At 44.5% G+C, this 23,428-nt stretch overlaps 1 protein-coding gene across 2 annotated transcripts in view; it reads left to right on the forward strand.

The window, feature by feature from the left end:
• Positions 1–23,428, forward strand: part of ASCC1 (activating signal cointegrator 1 complex subunit 1) — a 462,103-nt gene that overhangs the window by 7,952 nt on the left and 430,723 nt on the right. For both annotated transcript variants that reach the window (XM_077454415.1, XM_077454414.1), the window contains exon 4: positions 10,651–10,748. In XM_077454415.1, the coding sequence (XP_077310541.1) occupies positions 10,651–10,748 (98 nt within the window). The remainder of the gene's footprint in view (positions 1–10,650; positions 10,749–23,428) is intronic.

Consider the following 23,428-nt stretch of genomic DNA (forward strand, 5'->3'; position numbering starts at 1 on the left):
TATGGCAGCAGCTAGCTGTGAAAACCCTGGTATCCTCTTCTTCGGTAGGTTGTCCGATTTCCGATAATAGTGGTCTCTGTGGCGGATTTGTCGCAAAATCACTTTTATCGGTGGCGGGAGAGAGGCATTTTGCATTTTAGTGTAAATATGAGATGGGTATTTTTGACCGCAGGTCCTGTCATGCTTTTTTTTCTATTACAAATGATGTTTACATTTTTTTTTTAAAGTGTAAAAATAAAAGGTAAAATCAATAAGAAAAAAACTTTTTTTTTAATGCGTCCTGTCCCACCAAACTCGCGTGCAGAAGCAAACGCATATGTGAGTAGTGCCCGCATATGAAAACGGTGTTCAAACCACACGTGGGGTATCACCATGATTGGTAGAGCGAGAGCAATAATTCTAGCTGTAGACCTTTTCTCTGTAACTCAAAAAATGCAACCTGTAGAATTTTTTTAAACATCGCCTATGGAGATTTTTAAGGGTAAAAGTTTGTCGCCATTCCATTTCGCAATTTTGAAGCGTGACATGTTGGGTATCAATTTACTCGGCACAACATTACCTTTCACAATATAGTGTATTTTTTCCCCCCAAAAAGGGTGCATGTAAGACCTCTGCACAAATACAGTGTGACAGAAAGTATTGCAACGACCGCCATTTTATTCTCTAGGGTGTTAGAAATTTTTTTTTATAATGTTTTGGGGTTATAAAAAAAATGTTTTTTATCTTGTAAACAACAACATCTCAGAAAGAGGTTTGATCCTTAAGTGGTTAAAAAAACAACTCATGCTTCTCTTTTAACAATATACTGTACAATTGAAAGCATTTTATTACATCTATTCAAAAATTCAAAAAATACTTGTTAATACTGCTAGAAATAACTTTCTTTTTCCTATAAACAGAACTCCATTACCTCTATTATGAAAAAGATGAGAGGGGTTGCTGTTTGTAGTCCTGTACTATGGTGGCAATGGTACTTCTCTGTAGATTCAGTATGGTGAGTAAGTACTGTCAACCTAGAACAGGAAGTGCTGGGCAGGATCACCAGGACAAAATAAAGGGAAAAAAACAATGCAGGCATCAAATCTAGACTTGTAAGCTGCAATCTATTACATTTTATTGTTGGATTTACATAAACTTAAAAAGGTAAAAGGATCCAGCTGTACAGTATTATGTGTTCATACAGTGACTACAATTACAAACTCATTTTTTTTTTACAGTATGACTGTGTTTAATTGACTGCCTAGCTCTTTATTATTTAATGGTTGTTGGTCCGTTATTGATTACCTGAAGAATACTACCTTAGTCATTCAGTTGTTCTTTTCACCATATTTCTTTTAAATTAGGTATTTTTTATTGAGCTTTTCAAAAGTTTTTCTTTTTAACAAAATACAAACCATTCAAACATGCAAACCAAAAAGCCCATTAATAGTGAGATATGGCCCAATAACAAACATCTACAGAATACAAAAAGAGTAGATATCAACTGAAATTTGCATATACAGTATATCACAAATGAGCACACCCCTCACGTTTTATGTAAGTATTTTATTATATCTTTTCATGTGACAACAATGAAGAAATGACACTTTGCTACAATGTAAAGTAGTGAGTGTACAGCTTGCATAACAGTGTACAATTTGCTGTCCCCTCAAAATAACTCAATACACAGCCATTAATGACTTAACCGCTGGCAACAAAAGTTAGCATACCCCTAAGTGAAAATGTCCAAATTGGGCCCAATTAGCCATTTTCCCTTCCCAGTGTCGTGTGAGTTGTTATGCCACGTACACACGATCGGACTATCCGCCCGTGTGTGGGCTCCGGCGGTCTTTTTCTTTCCAAAAGTCCTTAGAGGTTTTGACTCAAAATTGGCCGGTGGACAATCCGCACGTCTGTGTGTTAGTCCGCCGGACTTTTGAAATGAACGGACTTGCCTACACAGAGAAAAGTCTGTTCAATTTGAACGTGGCTCCAGGTAGACAGGACTAGCGAAGGAAGTCAATGACACCGCCTCCATCAGCGAGATTGACACCTTGCTAGCCCCGTCAGCTGGTATGGATTTAAGGTTGAACATATATTTTATTATCACAAAATCAGTGCAAATAAGGAGTACAAAATGGTAGTACATTTCCGGAAATACACAAATAGTAAGGTACAGGTGTAAAAGCAAAAAACTGCGAGAATAACAGAGCTGATTAATACCAGTTGAAACAAAGAAAGGAATCAGTAGGTGGGGGAGAGGGGAGGGGGGGTGTAAGAGAGGGGGGGAGGGGACAGGGGACGGCAAGGGAGAGGGAGAGAGGGAGACAGGAACCCCGAAACCGAAATCACTATGAGTAATTCTACAGCCTCCAGGGGAGACCAGGGATGAGGACCTAATGCCCGACATGGGTCGTCACATGGGGGGAGAGGGAAGACAAACGGGGACCCGCAGGGAGAGGGCGCACATAGGGAAACGAGAACACAGGCTTGTGAGCCGTGCGACCCCCAGGGAGGTGCCCTAGGTAAACATTTAAAATACAGGACAGGTCAATGTCCTATCGGAGTCCACTAAGGAAGCCCGGTGAGGCAGAGTGATGGCGCCAGATAGACCACAGGGCAGTGAACTTGTCGTATCTGTCGTCCACCTTCGCCTGCAACTCCTCCATGACCATCATCTCATTAAGAATTTCAACCCATCCAACCGCCGATGGGACCCGGTCTGTCTTCCAATAAAGGGTGATGTTATGGCGGGCAGCAGACAGGAGGAATCTAAGGAGGCAAGCTTTGTGCCTTTTAATGGAGCCCGGTATAATGGACAATAAAGCAACCAAGGGTGAGGGGGACATGGTATCCTGATACATAGCATTATACGTTTCAAAGACCTTATCCCAGAAAGGGTGAACCTTAGAACAATCCCACCAGACATGAAGCAATGTACCTGTCGCTCCGTGGCACCGCCAGCACACATCCGTTGAGCCGGGGAACATCCTGCGTACCGAGACTGGAACTCTGTACCATCGTGACAGTAATTTGTAATTCTTTTCTTGAGTAAATCCTGACCTAGAGGATTGGTGGGTAAGGATAAAGGAGGTATGCCAATGCGATGGGGTAATTTCGGTCTCAACGTCAGCGGACCACTTGTCCGTATATGTAGGAAGTGAGGTGTAAGTAAGAGATTGGAGTTCCTTGTAGAGAAGAGATAGCGTGTGTTTCGGGGTGCGGGGAAGAGTGCAAAGTTCCTCAAATAGGGTGAGCGGTCTATGAGTATTACCGGATAGGAAGAGCGAATTGCAAAATTGGTTGATGAATCGCTCAGAGAGCCAATCCAAACCCGGTAAAAGTGACGATGTCGCCAGGTCTCTTAAGCGACCAGTGGAAGGGTGGACAAATTGAGTAGCCGTGGGCCAGTCTTCCCTGCGGTATGCCCCAACATGGTTAGCCGAGAGGAGAGTGGGAAGGAGTGGGTTGTCAAAAAGGGAGAAGAGAGGGCTAGGATCCGTGGACAGGCCTGTTGTACTGGATATGGTATACCATTTGGTCAGAACTGCGACCGTCAGAGGGGAGACCCCACGAAGCGAGCGGAACGTAGCGTGATGTCCCCATAGAAGGGCCCTAAGGTCCCTAGGGGTCATATCTTGTTCGATAGTCACTGAGAGTTTAGTTAGGGGTCTCGGGAACCATTCCAACAGTCTGGATAATAGAGATGCTGTGTGATACAGTTGAAAGTCAGGCAGGCCAGTCCCCCCGCGGAGCTTAGGGGCACAGAGGACCTTATGTTTCAGTCGAGGAGGGTGGCGTAGCCATACAAATTTGATGATCTCAGAGCGGAGGGAGAGGAAGAACGCCCGAGGGAGGAGTATGGGGAGGGTTTGGAACAGATACAGGATCTTGGGCAGTATGTCCATTTTAATGACGTTCATCCTCCCCCACCAAGTAAGTTTCAAATTATACCAGGAGTCAAGGGAGCGTTTAATGTTAGTCAACAAGGGGCTATAGTTCAAGGAGTAAATGTCCTGCAGATCTCTCGGGATTGCAGTCCCTAGATATTTAATAGAGCGTGGTTGCCACCAGAACGGGTAGTTCCTTTGCAGGGCCGCCAGGTCCCGCTCGGGCAGAGAAATGTTCAGGGCTTCAGTTTTTGCTATGTTAAGTTTAAAATTACTATAGGTACCGAAGCGGTCCAATTCCGCGAGAATATGCGGTAGTCTAGTGCGGGGGTTTGTGACATACAAAAGTAAGTCATCAGCGTAGAGTGACAGCTTGCGGGGAGCCGAGGGGGTGGGAATACCGTGAATAGAGGCATTGTTGCGTATAGCTTGTGCCAGGTGCTCCACTGTGATTGCGAACAGCAAGGGCAAAAGAGGGCAGCCCTGCCTGGTACCATTACTAATTCGGAATGGCGTGGATGATTCCCCATTAGCTGAGACCCGAGCTGTAGGGCGAGAGTAGAGGGCCATAATCTTTGAAAGTAAGTTGGGACCTAAGCCTATTTGTTGCAGGGATGCCCGAAGGAACTGCCAGCTCACCCTGTCGAATGCCTTCTCGGCATCGCAGGCCAAGAGGCAGGTGGGGATGTTGTGTGCCTTGGCGTAGGAGATCAGATGTAGTGTTTTCGTGGTGTTGTCTCTGGCCTCACGGCCAGGGACAAACCCCACTTGGTCCCTGAATCAGAGAGGGAAGGAGGGGGGCTAGGCGCGTGGCAAGAATTTTGGCATAAAGTTTCAGGTCAACATTCAGTAAGGAGATTGGGCGGTAATTACCGCAGAGTGTAGGACAGTGATGGCGAACCTTGGCACCCCAGATGTTTTGGAACTACATTTCCCATGATGCTCGACTACACTGCAGAGTGCATGAGCATCATGGGAAATGTAGTTCCAAAACATCTGGGGTGCCAAGGTTCGCCATCACTGGTGTAGGATCTCTCCCAGGTTTGGGGATCACCCCTATTTGAGCTTGCAGGAGTTCGGCAGAGAGCGGATGGTCGTCGCCAACCTCCTCAAATGCCCGCGCCATCAATGGGGCCAATTGTTGGGCATATTGCTTGAAAAATAGAGGCGTATAGCCATCGGGGCCTGGACTCTTGCCCTGCTTAAGCCCCTTAATGGCAGTCAAAAAGTCTGAAGTGGTCAACGGGCGTTCCAGGTCTGACACAGCGTCCAGGGGTAGTTGAGGTAAAGAGGTGTCCCGTACATATTGTAAGAGGTCGAGGTGCGAAGAGGGGGCGGGTGCCTGAGCTACCGGAAGGTTATACAAGGAAGAGTAAAAGTCTCGGAAATCAGAAACAATCTCCGAGTTTTTAGTGCGTTTGACGTGAGTAGAGGACATGAGGTGGGAGATATTTTGTCTACGTTGTTGGGGGTGAATTGTGTGAGCAAGGTGTCTCCCACATTTGTTCGCGTGGGCGTAGTGAGTATGTCTGCCCCTAGCACAGGCAATCACAGAGCGTTCGGTAAAAATCTGTTGGAGATCCCGACGAGCGTTAGACAGTTCTACCAGTATCCCAGGATCGGGAGAACGCTTGTGGGAATCCTCAAGGGTAGAGATCAGTGCAAATAGCCGGGAAATTTCAGCAGTACGGGCCTTTTTCAACCTGGAGCCATGCTGAATTAAAATGCCTCGGAGGACACATTTAAGTGCCTCCCATTTGGTCAGGCTAGAGGTGTTGTCGTCAACATGGACCAGGTTAAACTCTGTGATTGCCGCAGTTATCGCTGCATTGCAGACGGTGTCACGCAGGAGGTTATCGTTAAGTCGCCAGGATTTGTGGGCGCAGATGTGTGGGGGTCTCCCCAGCGACAAATGCACCGGAGCGTGATCAGACCAGATTCGCAGTCCGATTTCGCATGTAGGATCACAGTCCAGCAATGCTTGGGAGACCAGTATGTAGTCGAGTCGGCTGTAGGAGTTATGTGCAGGGGAGTAATAGGTATAGTCCCGCGCAGAGGGGTAAAGTACCCGCCAGGGGTCTACTAAGGAGAGGTCTTTCAAAACGGAGCGTATACTGGTCAGTGAGGAAGGAGGTACGGTTGACTTACCAGTGGATGAGTCCAGTCTCGGCACTAATGGTACGTTCAGGTCACCACCCAGGATCAAGTTATGAGTACCGAAAACACGGAGGCGGGATGCCACGGAGGAGAGGAATCGGTGCTGGTTCTGGTTAGGGAAATAAACATTAACAATGGTTAAAACCGTTTGTTGAACCTGCAGCTTCAAAAATACATATCTGCCATTAGGGTCTATCTCCTGGTCGAGAATGGTCGGGGTAAAAGAGGCATGAAAGGCCACAGAGGCCCCCCGTGTCTTGGCGTCCGGGTTGGTGCTATGAAACCAACATGGGTATCGCTTGTCGGAGATAGTAGGGAGCTTGTCAGTCCTGAAATGGGTTTCCTGCAATAGTAAAATGTGCGTTTTGGCTTTGTGAAAGTGATGCAGGAGCTGTCTACGTTTCTCCGGGGTATTAAACCCTCTACAGTTAAGAGAAGAGATTTTAATGCCTAGGGAGGGCACACCCAGCGGGGGGGACGTGGGGGGTGCGTCAGGGTTCCTGTCATGGGTGCCAGAGGAGGTAGTCTCCAGCTGGGGGAACAAGAGGTCAGCAAATGGATCGTAGGGTTAGGGAGAGAGAGAGGGCGTCAAACTAAACAACCAGTCAATCCCCGGAGCAGAGGGGATAGGTAGTGGCGGACAGAAAATACTCAAGGGGCGATGGGAGCTCCGGGAGGGCTCAAAGAACCCGAGTGGGTGGGTCAAGGTAAGGTGCCCTCAGGTAGGACGGGTAGGGAGCAGTCAAGCTCCACCCACTAGTGTTCAGGGGGGAAAAGGGAGGTGAACACTACACAGGTTTCCTAAAAAATAACAGAAAACAGAGGCAGTAAAGACTCTGCACACCCTAACGTGGGGAACGTGGAAGGGGCGAAACTCAGGGGCTCCGCCCCAACATGACAAAACAGACAGTAATAAAGAAAAAGTGCTTATCTAAAGCGCACAGCACAGCACGTGCGGAGCAATAAAACAGTAATAAAACAGTGTAAAGTCAGTAGCATAGTAGCAAAAATACAATCCAGGCCACTGTCCGGGGTCTGCGATCAACCATGATATGAGTGGTGCACAAAAGGGCCCAGGTAAGGATCAAATCAAAAACAGAGTGACAAAAATAAGAAGTATCAGCGGACAGTCTTGTAGAAAAGGGAGAGCATCACAGGCTGGTACTCGTCATCAGAGCCGGATGACCAAGTCAAAAACCACCTAGAGGGGGATAAAGGAACAATGCATAACAGAGAGTCAAGCCTGTAAGCCAGCAGGTGGCAAGGAAAAAATACAAAAGTATAAAAATAAAAGAAAAATCAGCCAGGTGGGGATTTAGATGTGCGGGATCTAGATCTCTTCTTCCTGGATTGCTTCTCCCATCGAGGTGTTTTAGGGAACCCGGGAGTAGCCGCCTCCAATGGCCAGTCCGGAATCCGAATCTGCGGCAGTTCAAACACTCCGAGGAAATTAGGGAGATCACCCAGGGTGCGAAACGTGGCCGATTTACCCTCATGGGATGCAAACAGGTGGAAAGGGAAGCCCCAGCGGTATTTGATTTGCTTGGAGTGAAGTGTGTCCGTGAGCGGTTTCAGAGCTTTCCGCATGAGAAGGGTCTGCCTGGAGAGGTCCGTCAGAAGCATGACGGGGGATCTGTTAAAAAGGATGGAGTCCTGATTCCGGGCGGCCTGCATAATATCAGACTTGGTATGGAAGAAATGAATGCGGCAGATAATGTCCCTAGGGTAAGCAGGATTGGGATTGCGGGGGCCCAGGGATCTGTGAATCCTGTCAATTTCCAGGTGCTCTTCCTTAGGCTTGTTCAATAACTGATTAAACATCAAGATGGCAGCTTTGGCAAGATCTTTGTTTTCAACTGATTCAGGCACCCCGCGGATGCGAATATTATTGCGACGACTTCTGTTCTCCTGGTCATCGAGACCGTAAAACAGTTGTTGGATCTGATTAGTGTGTTCCTGAAGGATGTGATCATGTTCAATAATTCTGGTCACAGATTCCTCCACCGTCGCTTCAATATCATCAAAGCGCTGTCCAATATCATGGCGTAGGTCTGTGATCTCACGTTTATAGGAGCGCTCAAGCCTGCTGATATAGGCCTCAATATCCCCTTTAGTGGGGAGGGCCTTGAGGTAGCTTTCCATGTCCCAAGCCACTGGCTGAGAGTGTGGCTGGGGCGGAGGGCTTCCGGGACATGCAGGGTAGCGGGGGCTCCGGGTGCCCGAACCGGGGGATTGCGGTGAGGGAGGCGAGGGCTCCGGGAGCGGTGAAGGTACCTGAGAGGCGGTGAGGGGCGCCAGTGCTGCCGCCGAGCGGGTCGCCACCATCTTGGAAGCCGGCGTGGTCCGGCCTGCGGATCCCTTCGCGGGGTAATAGCTGCCGATTTCCTTAGATTTGAGATCCCCCGAGGGTCGGGGGGTGTCTCCGGTCCCTCTCCTACTCATGAGGGAAGAAAGCGAGGATGCAGTCGGCCGTGCTGTGCGCCGTTCGATGTGGTGGAGCGGGAGCCGAGGTCTCAGGCAGCCGTCTCCTCCATGCGCCAAGCCACGCCCCCAGCTGGTATGGATTTAAAGGGGAAGCCCTAAGCCGAAAAAACGCTGTGGGGGTCCCCCCAAAGTCCATAGCAGACCCTTATCCGAGCACCCAGCCCGGCCGGTCAGGAAAGGGGGTGGGGACGAGTGAGAACCCCCCCTCCTGAGCCATACCAGGCCGTGTGCCCTCAACATGGGGGGGTGCTTTGAGGAAGGGGGGCCTTGCGGCCCCGCTACCCCAAAGCACCTTGTCCCCATGTTGATGAGGACAAGGGCCTCTTCCCGACAACCCTGGCCATTGGTTGTCGGGGTCTGCGGGCGAGGGGCTTATCGGAATCCGGGAGCCCCCTTTAATAAGCCGGCCCCCCACCCTATGTGAATGAGTATGGGGTATGATGTACCCCTACCCATTCACTCACCTGGTGAAAAAAGTGTAAAAAAAAAAAACACATCACAAGTTTTTAAAATAATTTATTAGACAGCTCCGGTGGTCTTCTCTTCTTCCGTCTTGGGGGTCTTCTCGCCGGACTCCTCCGCTATCTTCTGCTTTTTTACTAGCAGAGGAGCCTGGCTTCCTTCTTCAACCCCGCTGTCTGGAGGTCTTCTTCCGACTTCTGGGTCTTGTCCCTCTCTTCGGTTCTTCTTGCCGGGCCTCCGCTATCTTCTTATAACCCGTTTACTAGCGTTGGCCCGGGCCTTCTGTCGCCAACGCCTTCTTCTCTTCTTCTTCCTTGCGATGTTGACACAATGCTCTCTCTGGCCGCACCCCCTTTCCTGACCGGCCAGGCGCCATGCTCGGATAAGGGTCTGCTATGAACTTTGGGGGGACCCCATGCCGTTTTTTTCAGCGTAGGGCTTCCCCTTTAAATCCATACCACGTGACGTGGCTAGCGAGGTGTCAATCTCGCCGATGGAGGCCGCGACATTGACTTCCTTCGCTAGTCCTACCTGGAGCCACATTGAAAATGTAAGGACTTTACTCTATGTGTGGGCAAGTCCGTTTCAAAAGTCCAGTGGACTCCCGCCATGGTCCGGCAGATTGTCCGCCGGACCTAGTCCGCCGGAAAAGTCCGGTCGTGTGTGGGCAGGTCCGCTCGTTCGTAAAGTCTGGCAGACCTCCACTGCAAAGTCCGGTGGGTTGTCTGCTGGACTAATGCCGCATACACACGACCGGACTTTTCGAAGGACTAGGTCCGATGATCTTTCCGACGGACTTGCGGCTGAGTTCTGACGGACTTTCCAAATGAATGGACTTGGCCACACACAATCACACCAAAGTCCGACGGATTCGAACATGATGACGTACGACCGGACTAGAATAAGGAAGTTCATAGCCAGTAGCCAATAGCTGCCCTAGCGTCAGTTTTTGTCCGTCGGACTAGCATACACACAAATGGATTTCTCGGTCCCACGGAGTTCTGGTGGAAAAATTTAAAACATGTTCTATTTCTAAAGTCTGCCGGATTTTTGGCAAGCAAAGGTCCGATGGAGCCCACACACGATCGAATTGTCCAACGGACTCGTTCCGTCGGACCTTTGCTGTCAAAAAGTCCGGTCGCCTGTACGTGGCATAAGTCCGCCGGATAGTCCGATCGTGTGTACACGGCATAAGTGTTACAAGGTCTCAGGTGTGAATGGGGAGCAGGTGTGTAAAATTTATAATACACAACAAAAAGAAAGGCTTGCATAAAGTCCCATTTCGAATGTATATCATGTAATAGGTCAACATACTTATTAGCTTTTTTAGCCTTGGCCATTTGAATGATTCATCATTTATTAAAATCCATTTAGGCATGAGATGTTAATCTAATGTCTTTGTGCCTGCTGACATTAATTGATTTGATAATAATAGTCAGAAAACCTTGTTCAATCACTATCATTCTTCCACTAGCCACACTTGTACCTTTTTCCTTGGAATAAGCACAATCTTAATGCATGTCACATCACACATTACATTGAATAAAATCTGTGTTGCTAATGATGTTAGGTATGGTGCTTTCACTGTATATGCATACACATTAATTTGCAATTCATGAATGTAATCGCTTGTCCAGAGGCTTTATTCTTATGTTGTTCTTCTGCTGTTGTGCTTTAGGTACATTATAGGTAAGAAAGGAGAGACTAAGAGAAACCTTGAATCAGACACACGCACATCTATTAGCATTCCAAGGCAAGGAATGGAAGGAGAAATTGGTAAGATTAAATTTAAAATTCAATTCTGAACGCCATTTGTTGTTTTTGAACTTTAATCTGCTTCTATTTTTTTTTTTTTTTTTTGCATTTTCTACTTCCATCCCCCCTTCCCCCCAATCCCCGTTGACATTCAAATTAAATTGTTAATATAAAACCTTTTTTGTTTTTATGGCTTGCTTTCATTTCGTGGTTAATTGGAGGGGCTGATGAGGTGCTGAACATTATTTTCTGAAAACATCGTAGCACCCTGCCTCTGTACTCATCCCAGGAGTCTATAGTCCTGATGCAAACAGCATGCTGACTTTGGGAGGAGTTATTCCAATAGAAAAATGCCTTGATGGGTGTCAGTCTGGACGACTGCCCTGGGTAATTGCCCATTGCATTCTGGGCATTCATCTCTGGCTGCATACTGTCCTAAATGTACATACGACTAGGTACACTGTCCAGCCACCTCCAGCCTTAGCAGCTGTCAGGGACTCATAAAGTTTGACAGGGGTTGGGCTATGCAATGGTAATGGACAGCGAACCTGTGTCCTCCACCCAAAGCTAAATGCCAGAGCCCCATGCATCGGGGCTAAACGCTTAGGATGCATAGGGCCTAATTGAGAAATGTGACTTGGCAACATTTCTGTTATATTCCTATTTATTCTGTTGTGGTTTTGAAATAAATGCGTTTTAATCTAACAAATAGTTTGTGGGATTGTACAATGTACCATGGGCAAAACAGAAAGTGAGAGACATTGAAGGAAGACGTGACACTAGAACTACAATAGTGTCCCCATTGGAAGATTTCCCCTCTATTCTTGTTCCAATGTCAACCTAAAATTTGGGATTTTATTTTACTTTCACTTTTGATAATAATGGTGAACAGCACAAATGGAGAGGGTGAAGCTCCCCTAATAGGGGCACAGACAACAATAAAAACTTGACAGGTATTCTAATCCCTCTCCACTCTATCCAAATCTAAAAAAAAAAAAAATCCTTTCTAACTTCTTTGTCTCCTTCTCCCATTAGCTATTTTTTTTTTTTCATTTCATTGCTTGTCTTTAAATTGTCATAAAATTGTGCAAAATTTAACAAAATGCCTTTATTTTGTTAATAACTTTGCCGTTCTTTGTACCAGAATCCTAAATTTTAAAGTGATTGTATAGGTATTTAAAAAATAAAAATAAACAAGTCATACTCGCCTGCTCTGTGCAGTGGTTTTGCACATAGCAGCCCCGTTCCTCTTCTTCTGGGGTCCCCCGCTAGAGCTCCTGGCTCCTACATCTATTGGGGAACTTGTATGGGCTCGATCCCAAGCTGGGCTCTGTGTGTCCATTAACATAGACGGCGTGAATCGGAACAGCCCCCTGTTCTCTATTTGTTGGCTGTGATTTGCTGTTTGCTCCCGCTGTTGCCTCCATGTCCATTAAGAGAGGGAGAGGAGAGAGGCTCTCCTCGGGCACAGCTCTGTATCAAAATTGGGCTTCAATAAATATTTTGTTGAGAAAAAACATTCTGGGTGATCTATGTACATTGCAAGAATTTTAACAAACTTTCTTGCAGATTCCTACCCTTTGTTATTCTGAAGAAATCCCTGTGTTTGCGTCCATGTAGAAAGTTTATCTAATGGGAGTGGTTTCATAATTATCAATTAGCTTCGGCACCTGCAGAGCTCTAATGAGGAAAATCACAGGGTCTGCATCCCCTTAGATATGATTTATATCTATTGGGAGTATCTCACTAAAAATGACTTTTTTTTTGCGGGGGATGCCTGAAATTTCACTTGTATCTTAGTGCAGACTTCTGGGTAAATCATTAAACCAATCACACAAGCATAAAATTACATTTCTGGGGGGCGTTCTGTACACATTCTGTGTACAGAACACCTTTAGGTAGCCATATTGCATTGTATGTTACAGAAAATTACAGAGCTGCAGATTGAAAAGGAAAGGTAATTTTTAATAACATTCAATTACAATAAGACTTGAGTCGCAATTGTATACGCTATATTATTATTTTTTTTATTTGCTATTTTTTCCCCCAACAAAAGAGGAAGTTACCCCTTTTAAGTGGTAGTAAAGGCAAAACCTAACTAACTCTAAGCCACATTCTAAGCCTAATCTGTCTAGCCCTGTAAAGAAAAGCTACTTACTATGGAGCTTCCATTGTCGGCTGACTCTCCTACATACTAAAGCCACTGCTGACAGCTAGTCCTGGAACCGGAAAGGAGTGGCTGCAAACCAGGTAAGTATAATGATTTTCTTCTTTACAGGGCTAGATAGATTAGGCTTAGAATGTACCTGAGAGTAGTGTGACGGGAGGGCCCATAGAACCTGGAATTCTTTGGAGAGGTTGGGAAACCCTTGTTTCAGCTCCCAATGCACCCCCTATGTCTAAGTGACCCTGTGTCCATTAGGGGCACAGGGTGACTGAGAAAATGTGGCTTGGATTACTTAAAATGGGACACTAATATTTATCCACAACATTGCTCAGAATATATATAAAGACTATTCTTGGTTTGTTTGATTCTGGACTCGACATGTTAATTGAAAGATCTGGTCACATTGGCCTCTGTACAATGTAGGAGGTGGTCCGTCTGCTACTGAAAGCTTCTGCTATTGGGAGAAGGTATAAGGTATCCTGTGTTTATAGTTATGATAATGTATAATCTACTGTGTGAAGCTCGGTGACAGCAAGTCTGACCTTTAGTAAAATCCTGATTAATCACAGCACTGGCCAGGTGGTTACAGTTTGTATTGCTAGAGAGATGTCCTGCTGGTGTATATATGGGGGTGAGTTTGTTCAAGTAAACATTCCATATTCAAGCTGTGTACCTGAGCTAGTCTCGCCTAGTTCTTAAAGTATCTGATATCTGAAGTTCTAGACCGGAGGAAGCAGTGTGCTGATGGAAGCACTCAAGCGGAGTGCGGGACCTTCCATTACAAGTAGTTTTTAGAGTTAGCTAGGTTTTGCCTTTATTTTCACTTTAATGTAGAGAATGCATTAAGGTAAATAACTTTCTGCCTTTACAACCACTCTAATGGATTAAAACAGGACAAATGATAAAATAAATTGTATGCCTTTTTGCCACAGTAACAATAAGCGTGTATTCATAAAACATTTGCAGAGCTCTTTATCCTGTGACAAAAAAGACATTAAAAAAAACCTTTTTTTCCATTCAACCAGCGTTCATTTAAAAAAAAAAATTAGGGGTGTATTTATAAAATAATTTGCAAAGGTTTTCATCTTTTGAAACTGCATGTACATTCATTCTGTGTGAATGCGGGCAAAATTAAATATTATGTGTGTAGCGCCAGCTCCTGAAGAGCACGCGCTATGTGTTTTGTCATTTAACTATTCCTGGAAACACAGTTTTCAATAAATTTTGTCATCCGTACTAGTATGGCTGGATTGCATGGTGTTCTGCCTGACCATAGGTGGTGCTGTCATCTCTGGCAGGGTTTAGAACACAGTCTAGTTGGGTGCATTGGGTGTTTATTCTCTCTGGGAACCAGCCCAGTAGGAGTGTTCTCTTGTTGTGCATGGTGGGAGAGGGTACTTGAGGTGCGTCACGTCACGTGCTTCAGGGTTCCGGTCCAGAAGATCTTTCTGTCTGTTTGGTCCTGGTCCTCCTGACCAGCCCCCAGGGCTCTTATGGCCTGAGGTGCGGATCCACCCGACTCCAAGTCTCGGGGCTGGCTAGCCCGAGGCAAAGTAACTGAAGGGATGATTTGAAGGTGGTCTGGTTAGTTGAGAGGCCCAGCAACTGTAGAAGCATCCAGGGGAGGACTCTTCGCTGGAAGGCCACAAAAGGGTTGGCTTGTCGGAAGGAGCCTGGAGGCTAAGTTGAAAGACCCCAAGCGAATCTGATCTCATGCGGTATCGCCGGACCGGATGCAAGATACTGGTGCTGTACAAGGGTTCTCTAAGCTGCTATATCCTTTCAGTTATTCAAATGTTCTACATCAAGTCTGTGGTAGAGACTTTGCATTGTTGCTATAAGCACCCTATTGGCTGCTAGGCCTGGTGAGAGAAGGACTATCCGATAAGTGTGAGGATCCAGCTGTGAATGGCTATACTCTGGATTTTCTAATGTGGGAGATTTTTTTCCTACTTTGACTTAGTACTAAGAGTACCTGGACTTTCCTACTTAAACTCTCTAACCCTACGTCGAGAGACTGTGTTTTTGTTTATCCTTTTGCAAATAAAAATCCCTTAAGTGGATCTGGCATCAGTCTCTTCAGTTCTTGGGCCATCTACCTCGGAAAACCCCTAGACGCGCACAAGGTAAAGAAGGTAACGGTAAGCCCAATTAAATCAGCCACTCCTTTGGGGGTCAGTGCTACATGTGGCTGTTTTATCTCAAGTCTAATTTAAATTCTTTCCTAAGTCTCATTTACACCTGCACATTCCATGAAACCTCTGCAGAAACTTCTTTACTTCTTAATGGCATTACAAATACGTCTAGCAGACACGTGGTAATAAAAAAAAAAAAACACACACAAAGCTTACGGCTTAAAAAAGTTGATGGAGCTCCTTTGCGTGTAGGTATATGCATATTACGCAAAAGAGAGAGAGTTCCCGCTACGCCTAGTGTAAATAGGGCCTAAAGAACATTCCACATGGAGGGAAAATGGCTTAATAACATTCAATTTTGCCCTATTTGCACACAATACATATACATTCAGTTTCAAAGGATAAATAGCCCTGCAAGTTCTTTTAAAAATACACCCCTAATTGTTTTAAAACACTGGTTCATTGAGGAAAAGACACGTTGTTAAAATCTCTTTATGCCTTGTAGATTACATAATTAATACAATTATTTTTGCAAGACAGATGGGTTGATTTACTAAAGCTGGAGAGTGCAAAATCGTGCTCACTTCTGCATAGAAACCAATCAGCTTCCAGGTTTTAGTGGCAAAGCTTATTTGAACAAGCTGAGGTTAGAAGCTGATTGGTTACCATGCACGGCTGCACCAGATTCCGAGTGCACCAGTTTTAGTAAATCTACCCCAATATCATCAAAAGAAAGTTGTTGTAGAATTAAAAGGCCTGTAGCAGAAATGTATAAAATGCTCTGGTCCATAAGGGGTATACAGATGCAGCTGAACTGGTTAAATTAGTGCAGACTGTTTCGGTTTCCTAAAACAGAACTCGTGTTAGGAAAGCAGCAGAAGAAAATGCTATAATGAACTATGAACAGAATACTTGCAGCTTATGGCAAACTTGAGTTTACCTTCCTCCAGCACTGATAGTACTCCTTTGCAAATCTGCACCACCCACGTTAGCCATTGGGCATCCAATGCAGCTCCCCCACATGCATGCTGGAGTTGCTTTATCCCAATTAATTTGTAAAATCACTGTTCTCCTCTCAGTTGTTATCTAATCAGAATCCTACCACTTACAATTTCTATTTGTATCTGCTCCTTCTCTAAGCAGCTAGAGAAAGTCTTGACTCATTCCATTTTACCCATCCCCTTACCAACTCCCAAGCTGATTTGAGAGGTATGCTGCTCTACTACACCTCCTATTTGCCATTAGCTTTTCTGTCAATATAAGCAACCTACCAGCAACAGGACTACTAAATGGTGCATTACTTGCTGTTCTGTGGTGCAGTGACAAAGCGACATCTCTGTGGTTTAGTCGGTGAGAGTGCAGTGCCAATGGAACACCAAGCTGGTTCAGCAAGTGAAGGCGGGGTACTGTGGGTATCGCAGTTTTCTCTGCTTTTTTTTAAGTCATCCTGATGATGGTGAGTTGCTGCAGGTCACTAGATCACTAGTGTGGCTTCTCTTTAAAACTTGTAACCCAATTTATACACTCTTATCCCCGACTTCTGTTCCTCTGATCAGTGCCCTTTGATATGTTTTCTTAGTATACAGTAAGTATACACACAATTTTTCTAAAGCCCAATGAAACATGGTTGACTTCCTGTGATATATTGAGCAGAGATCTATAATCTATAATGAGCCATACACACAGCCCTGGTAACAAGCAAGTTAATAGATTTGACATCCTCCCAGCTTAAAGCGGGATTCCACCCTAAAGTGGAACCTCCGCTGATCGGATCCCTCCCCCCCTCCGGTGTCACAATTGACACCTTTCAGGGGGGAGGGGGGTGGAGATACCTGTCAAAGACAGGTATTTTCACCCACTTCCGGGCATAGACTCCCGTGGGAGTCTACGCCATTTCCTGCCCTGCCGCGCTGTCTGCTGGGACACACACGGTTCCCAGTGACAGCGCGGAGATTTCCTATTGCGTGGCGCGGCTCGCGCATGCGCAGTAGGGAACCGGGAAGTGAAGCCGATTCGCTTCACTTCCTGATTCCCTCACCTAGAATGGTGACTACAGCAGCCGAGAGCCGAGCGATCAATCGGCCTCGGCTGCCGGCATTGCTGGAACCCGGGACAGGTGAGTGTCCATTTATTAAAAGTCAGCAGCTGTAGTATTTATAGCTGCTGGCTTTTAATATTTTTTTTTTGGTGGAATCCCTCTTTAAGGTTGTTCTTTTTATCCAGTCATTCCCTCCCTTCCTTAAGCTCCACTTTTTGTCTCACTTTTATTGTTAGATTTGCAGTAATCTGTTGTCCTTCTGAACCCAAACCAGCTATCCATATAAATTCTCCATTTCCTTTGTACTGTATCCTTGCTAATATGGCTGATTTCAGTATCACCATTGAAACAAACCATGCTTCTACGACACCACTCTACGCAGAGACACACCATCTTCAAACTTCTAACATATACTATAACTGGTTTGTGTGTGATAGCACTGGACAAGAAGAAGTGAAAATTGGTTCTAAAATATATAAATTGTGCCGTTTTTTTGATGAAAGTATAGTTTATGTGAATCTTCTTCTGGTCCTAGGTCACTACATCTCTGATCGTGACAAAAGGATCTCTCAGTAGACTATAAACTTTTGGTTGGGTCCTGAGAAGTGACTAGTACCAAAGTTAAAATCACTTAGGCTACTTTCACGCTAGGGCGGTGATGGCAATACCGGTAAAGCGCTTCTCATTTAAGTGGCGCTGCAACGCTTTGTCGCTGCTTTTTGGGTGGTGGGGGCACTTTTAACCCCCATGTGCTAGCATGCCATGTGCTCTTAATGGGTTTAATTACCCTGCAAACCATGTGTGAGAGACGAGAAAGATTTTGTTACAGTCTTAAGATGGGTCAATCCCAATTCCTTCAGAGTAAAGGTGATAAGCAAACCCTGACAGAGTGCAAATAACCCATGCCAGACTTCCAGTAAAGGCCTCAACTAGATGTTTACAGCTCTGGCAAATACCTGTTAATTATTGCTGAGTAATGGTCAACAGACTAATTACTTTGAACTGTCCAGACCCTTAACAAAATGACTAAGGCTGGCCATACATTATACAATTTTCTTGTAAAACTTTACTTTATATTTACCAAAACCATAAACTATGAGGTCAAACCTAAACACTTGCATTGTGTATGCAATCAGGCAAGCCCCTGCATGACACGTTGAAGGTAAATCTAAATGAAAATTAAACAAGAAAATTGTATAATGTATGGCCAACTTTTAGGGACACACTATTTTGAGATTATAGCTAGTTATGAAAGGGGAGTCAAAGCTGCTATGTATCTCCCATTGTTACAAAATGTCATACTATAGCTGGCTTCAGTGTTACTAAACCCAAAACAGTAAAATCAGTCTGTATATGCAGTAAAAAGCATACTTGTTATACTCGCTGTGGAACCTAAGGTGTTAATCATCTACATTGTGTAAAAAGGCTGTCTGATCCTGTCTTTTCTGATCCTCCCTTCTTCCACAGTCCCCAATCCATCTGCTAATAGTACAGAGCCTTGGGAGCACTCTACACATGCTCAGTTTGGTGTGTATTGTTAGAGAATTATTATTCTTTTTTTTGGGAGGGTGCATGTGATCAGCCCAGGGCAAATTGGCACTGTCCAGACAGAGGGTCAGGGGTCATGCAGCCTCATAGAACAGTCAGAGGAGAATGAAAACTTCTCCTGCAAGCTTTAACCAGTGTTTGGCTAGACACTGATAGAAGATGCCCACAGGTAAGTAAGTCCCACTGAACTCCAGTGATGGAGATAATGTAAAATTCCCACTCATGGGGCATTAATGATGGAGCACCATTCAGACCACTGGGTCATTTTTTTTTTTTTTTACTCACTGATGTCGGGGCATTTTATTTATTGTTTTTTTTGCTCCCAACAGATGAAGGGGCATTTATTACTCCGACTAAGGCTGGGTTCACATATAAGCCACATGCGCCTCACAGCAGGAGTCTGGTGCCTCTCCATTCAAATTTTGGGCTGAATTCGGACCTGAAACGGACCAAAGATGCACAGTGCTCCTGTGCAGATCACACTGGCGCCGCTGCGGAGATGTGTGAATCAGCTCCATAGAGAGCTGGTCACAATCTCCTGCTATGCTAAGCATCCAATTCGCATAGGTGGGAACCCAGCCTAATACCGGGGCTTTTTTAATTTTTTTTTACCTCTGACGCTGTAGCATTTTCAATTTTTTTTTTTTAACTCATACTTGCCACAGTTTGACCTGTAAACAGTCTAATAGAGAGTGAAAAGACCCTTTGTTTAAAAGTTTTGGTTGACCCATGCTGTAGAATATAAACTTTTACGGGCAGGGTCCTCTTGCCTATTGTTTCTTGCTACATTTTGCTAAATGACTGTATGTACTAACCTTTGCCACATTTGTGTTGTATTATCTGTACTATCCTTCTAGTTATATCTGTTATAGTGTGAAGTGTCAACGACAAAGGATGGTGCTACATAGTATTTATAATACTTATAATATCTATTAGATTGTAAGCTCATAGGAGCAGATCCCTCCTAACCCTCTTGTATTGAATTGTATTGTTGCTGTATTGTCTCCCTTCATATTGTAGAGCGCTGCCCAACTGTTTACACTATATTACTCCTGTATTATAATAATAATAATAATAATATATGTGTAATGTGAATTGATTTGATTTTTGAGCAGAAAAAATGTATTATTTTGTTTTACCAGCAGATGGCGTACTGCAATCAAACGTTGCTCTGTCTGCTGTTAACTCCTTTTTTCTGCTATTAAATCTTGGTTCTGCCTTGGTATTTCTGCAATTTATTAACACCCTTTTTTAAATTATGTTTATAAACTAATTTCTGGGGTGTGTAGAACTGCAGAAAATGAAAATGAACTGCAGGATATATTGCAAATGCCTAAAATCCTACATTTTTATGACGGAGGAAAATGTAAATATAAGGGGGGTGGGGATTTTTAAACTACATGCTAATAATGAAACTATGCAGATTGTCTAAAAGGAAAGACAAGATTGCCCTTTTAACATTGTGTTAGTTAAGAAAGCATTATTATATTTTTCTTTCACACCTCACTGGTTGTAGAGCTTATATTGTTGCCAAGAGACTCTGCGTTTGGTTAGGCTTTGATAACGTACCATACTGTTTCTCACACAGGCGGGAATTAAATAAAGAATGAGTTTAATAAAAGAAGAAGAAGAATCAGAGCTAAAAGAGCTCCTAGCTTTGTCCCAGCTATGTTTACAATAGTAGGCAATTCTCCAGTGCTTGCAGTATCTATAGCAACATATATTGCAGCATGGGTGTTAATCACTTAAAAGAGATAGTCAACCTGTCAACATTCACTCAAAACTGACCTATCAGCTTCTAACAGCACCAAAGCTTTGTTCATGCGGGCTTCAGCTGGTGTAAGAGAAGGGAGTACAGTAAGCTTTGTAAAATCATTAGCAGAGCTTTTGGCAAACTTTCTTGAAGCTTTTAAAGCGCAATTCAGCTCCAGTTTGGGAATAGGGGTGAGCCGAACCCCCCCCCCCCCCCCCAGTTCGGTTGGCAGCAGAACATGCAAACAGGCAAAAAATTAGTTCGAACACGTGAACATCGTTAAAGTCTATGGGACACGAACATGAAAAATCAAGTGCTAATTTTAAAGGCTTATATGCAAGTTATTGTCATAAAAAGTGTATGAATGCAAAAAAAAGTTTTAAGACGTTTTTTAAGTAGCAGAGATTTTAATAATGCTTAAAGTGAAACAATAAAAGTGAAATATTCATTTAAATTTCATACCTGGGGGGTGTCTATAGTATGCCTGTAAAGTGGCACATGTTTCCCGTGTTTAGAACAGTCCGAGAGAAAAATTAAATTTCTAAAGGAAAAAAAGTAATTTAAAAGTACTTGCGGCTATAATGAGTTGTCGGTCCCGGCAATACACATAAAAGTCATTGAAAAAAAACTGCATGGGATTCCCCCACAGTCAATTACCAGACCCTTCAGGTCTGGTATGAACATTAAGGGGAACCCTGAACCAAAATGTAAAAAGAAATTGTGTGGGGGTCCCCCAAATTCCATACCAGGCCCTTCAGGTCTGGTATGAATGTTAAGGGGAATGTTAAGGGGAACAATCTGCCAAAATTTTAAATTAAAATGGCGGGGGGGGGGATCCCCCCCAAAATCCATACTAGACCCTTATCCGAGCACGCAACTTGGCAGGCCGCAGGCTTATCGGAATCTGGAACAAGGGGACCCCCAGATCCTGGCCTCCCCCCATGTGAAATGGTAACGGGGTACAAATGTAGCCCTACCATTTCACAAAAGAAGTGTAAAAATGACAATACACTTGGGGACAAGTCCTTTATTAAAATATAAAACTGTCCCACAAAGTCGTCTTCTTCATCTTCTCCGCCGTCGGACCGAAAACAAAAAAAACGCGACCAACCTTCCTCCATGGGAGGCACCCGCTGTAATGACCGTCCTCTCAGATGACAGCTCTTTTATAACAGAGGGTGGGGCCACGCGGTGACATCGCTGGGTGACCCCACCCCCTTCTGACACATGGGAACATCCCTATACAAATATACAAATGTACCCCTGCCATTTCACAAAAAAGTTCGCCAGATAGCCCCAATCCCATGAGTAAGTCAGACTGATGATGAAACATGTCAGGGCTTGGCTATCTGGCGAACGTATTGTATTACTAATCTAGAGCATTGGGCTGTATGTGGTTACTGGTGGACGAAGGGAGTGAAGGGAAGTACACAGGGCGCTCCAACCGCTACTGGACTGTTGAAACAGAGTGAGTGCGGCAAATAAGGAGGGGTGAGAAGCAATTCGATCACTTGTGTAACCCGGGGTCCGCCGTGACCATCAATGCCCCAGCATAGAAGTTTAAAAAGAAGTTCAAGTGTGATGTGGAGTTTTATGTGATTTGGCTAATTTTTCATGAGGTTCATGTGAGTGCACTGGAATTGGTTTTATTTGATTAAAGAGTTTGCTGAAACTGTATTACGCTATTGGAGGCTTCTTTTCTTTTACAAGGTTATATACACACTGTTTACCATCAAGGAGGGGCTAATGTGTGCGGGTTTCGCAAGTTTGATGATCCTGCAGTTATAACTCTGTTTAGAGGGTTAAAAGCCTTATTAGCCAGGCACGAAAGTGTTTGGCTTAAGGCTGGGTTCACACTGCTGCGGGGGGAGATCCGGATGTGATTCGCACAGCAAATCACATCCGATCTCCGTAGCACTGCGAGTTCAGCCATACAGATAGTATGGCTGAACTCGCAGCTGTCCCGCAGCAAACTCGCACAGGACCCTTTTTTGGGTCCGCAACGGAATCGGATCGCATGGGGGTTCACACCATGCGATCCGATTCCTGTGCGAGTCGGCAGATCGCACTGCGATATGCCGACGGATCTGGGGGTGTCATTAACATAACATTGACACCCCCAGCCGTCCGCATAGGGCAGTGTGAACTGCCGGCGGGAGGTATGCGATGCGGGAAAACGCCGCGGATTCGCGGCGTTCCCGCATCGCAATAGTGTGAACCTAGCCTTATAGCTGGTGAGTGCATTCACATTGGGGGATTCACGGTCACTGAAGGTGTGGTGAAGGATTAAATGTTTATTTGGACACTAATCATCATTTTATACGTGGATTACCACTGTTGGACTTTTATAGTCATTATTTAATATTTTCATTTTTTTAATTCTTTCACTTTATATTTTCACTCAAATTAATGTTATTTTACCTGATTAAGTTTGAGTATATGCGCATGTGTTTTACTATATATTGTTTTGCACATTTAGCACTTTATAGGTGTATGTAAGTGTATTCATGTATGCTCAGTTCGGTATATGTTTCATGTGAGATAAGTTATAATTAGGTTTGTGCTGTGAGTTAATTGCACATATGAGCGCTACATGCTTTTTTGAATCTATCATTTGAGGAAAGGATTATTGCACCAATATTAAAATATAAATTATATGTGCTCAAATAATAATAAATTACCTTGCAGCAATATTATAAGTAAAAAAAACACAAATAACACAATGTGCAAATATTAGTGACAATGTTCCCAATAAAGACAGTGCTATATAACATTGAATATAAAGAGGCAGGTGCAGTGCTGCAGGTAACACTTCAAAGCACTGGGGGTTGCGTCATGAAAACTGGAAAGTGTAAAAATGTAAAATCTGGTACAGTTCTGAATAGAAACCAATCTGCATCCAGGGTTGTTTTTTTTTTTTTTTGTCAAAGCTTACTTGACCTCCAGAAGATTTACCTCCCTTCATGACCAGGCCTTTTTTTTTTCTATACAGAACTGTGTTACTTTATCTGAAAATTATGCTGTCATGCAACGCTGTCCATAAATGAAATTTATGTAATT

The sequence above is a fragment of the Lithobates pipiens genome, unplaced genomic scaffold, assembly GCF_037356315.1.
Source record: "Lithobates pipiens isolate NorthernLeopardFrog02 unplaced genomic scaffold, aLitPip1_a1.2 Scaffold_25, whole genome shotgun sequence".
NCBI lineage: Eukaryota > Metazoa > Chordata > Amphibia > Anura > Ranidae > Lithobates > Lithobates pipiens.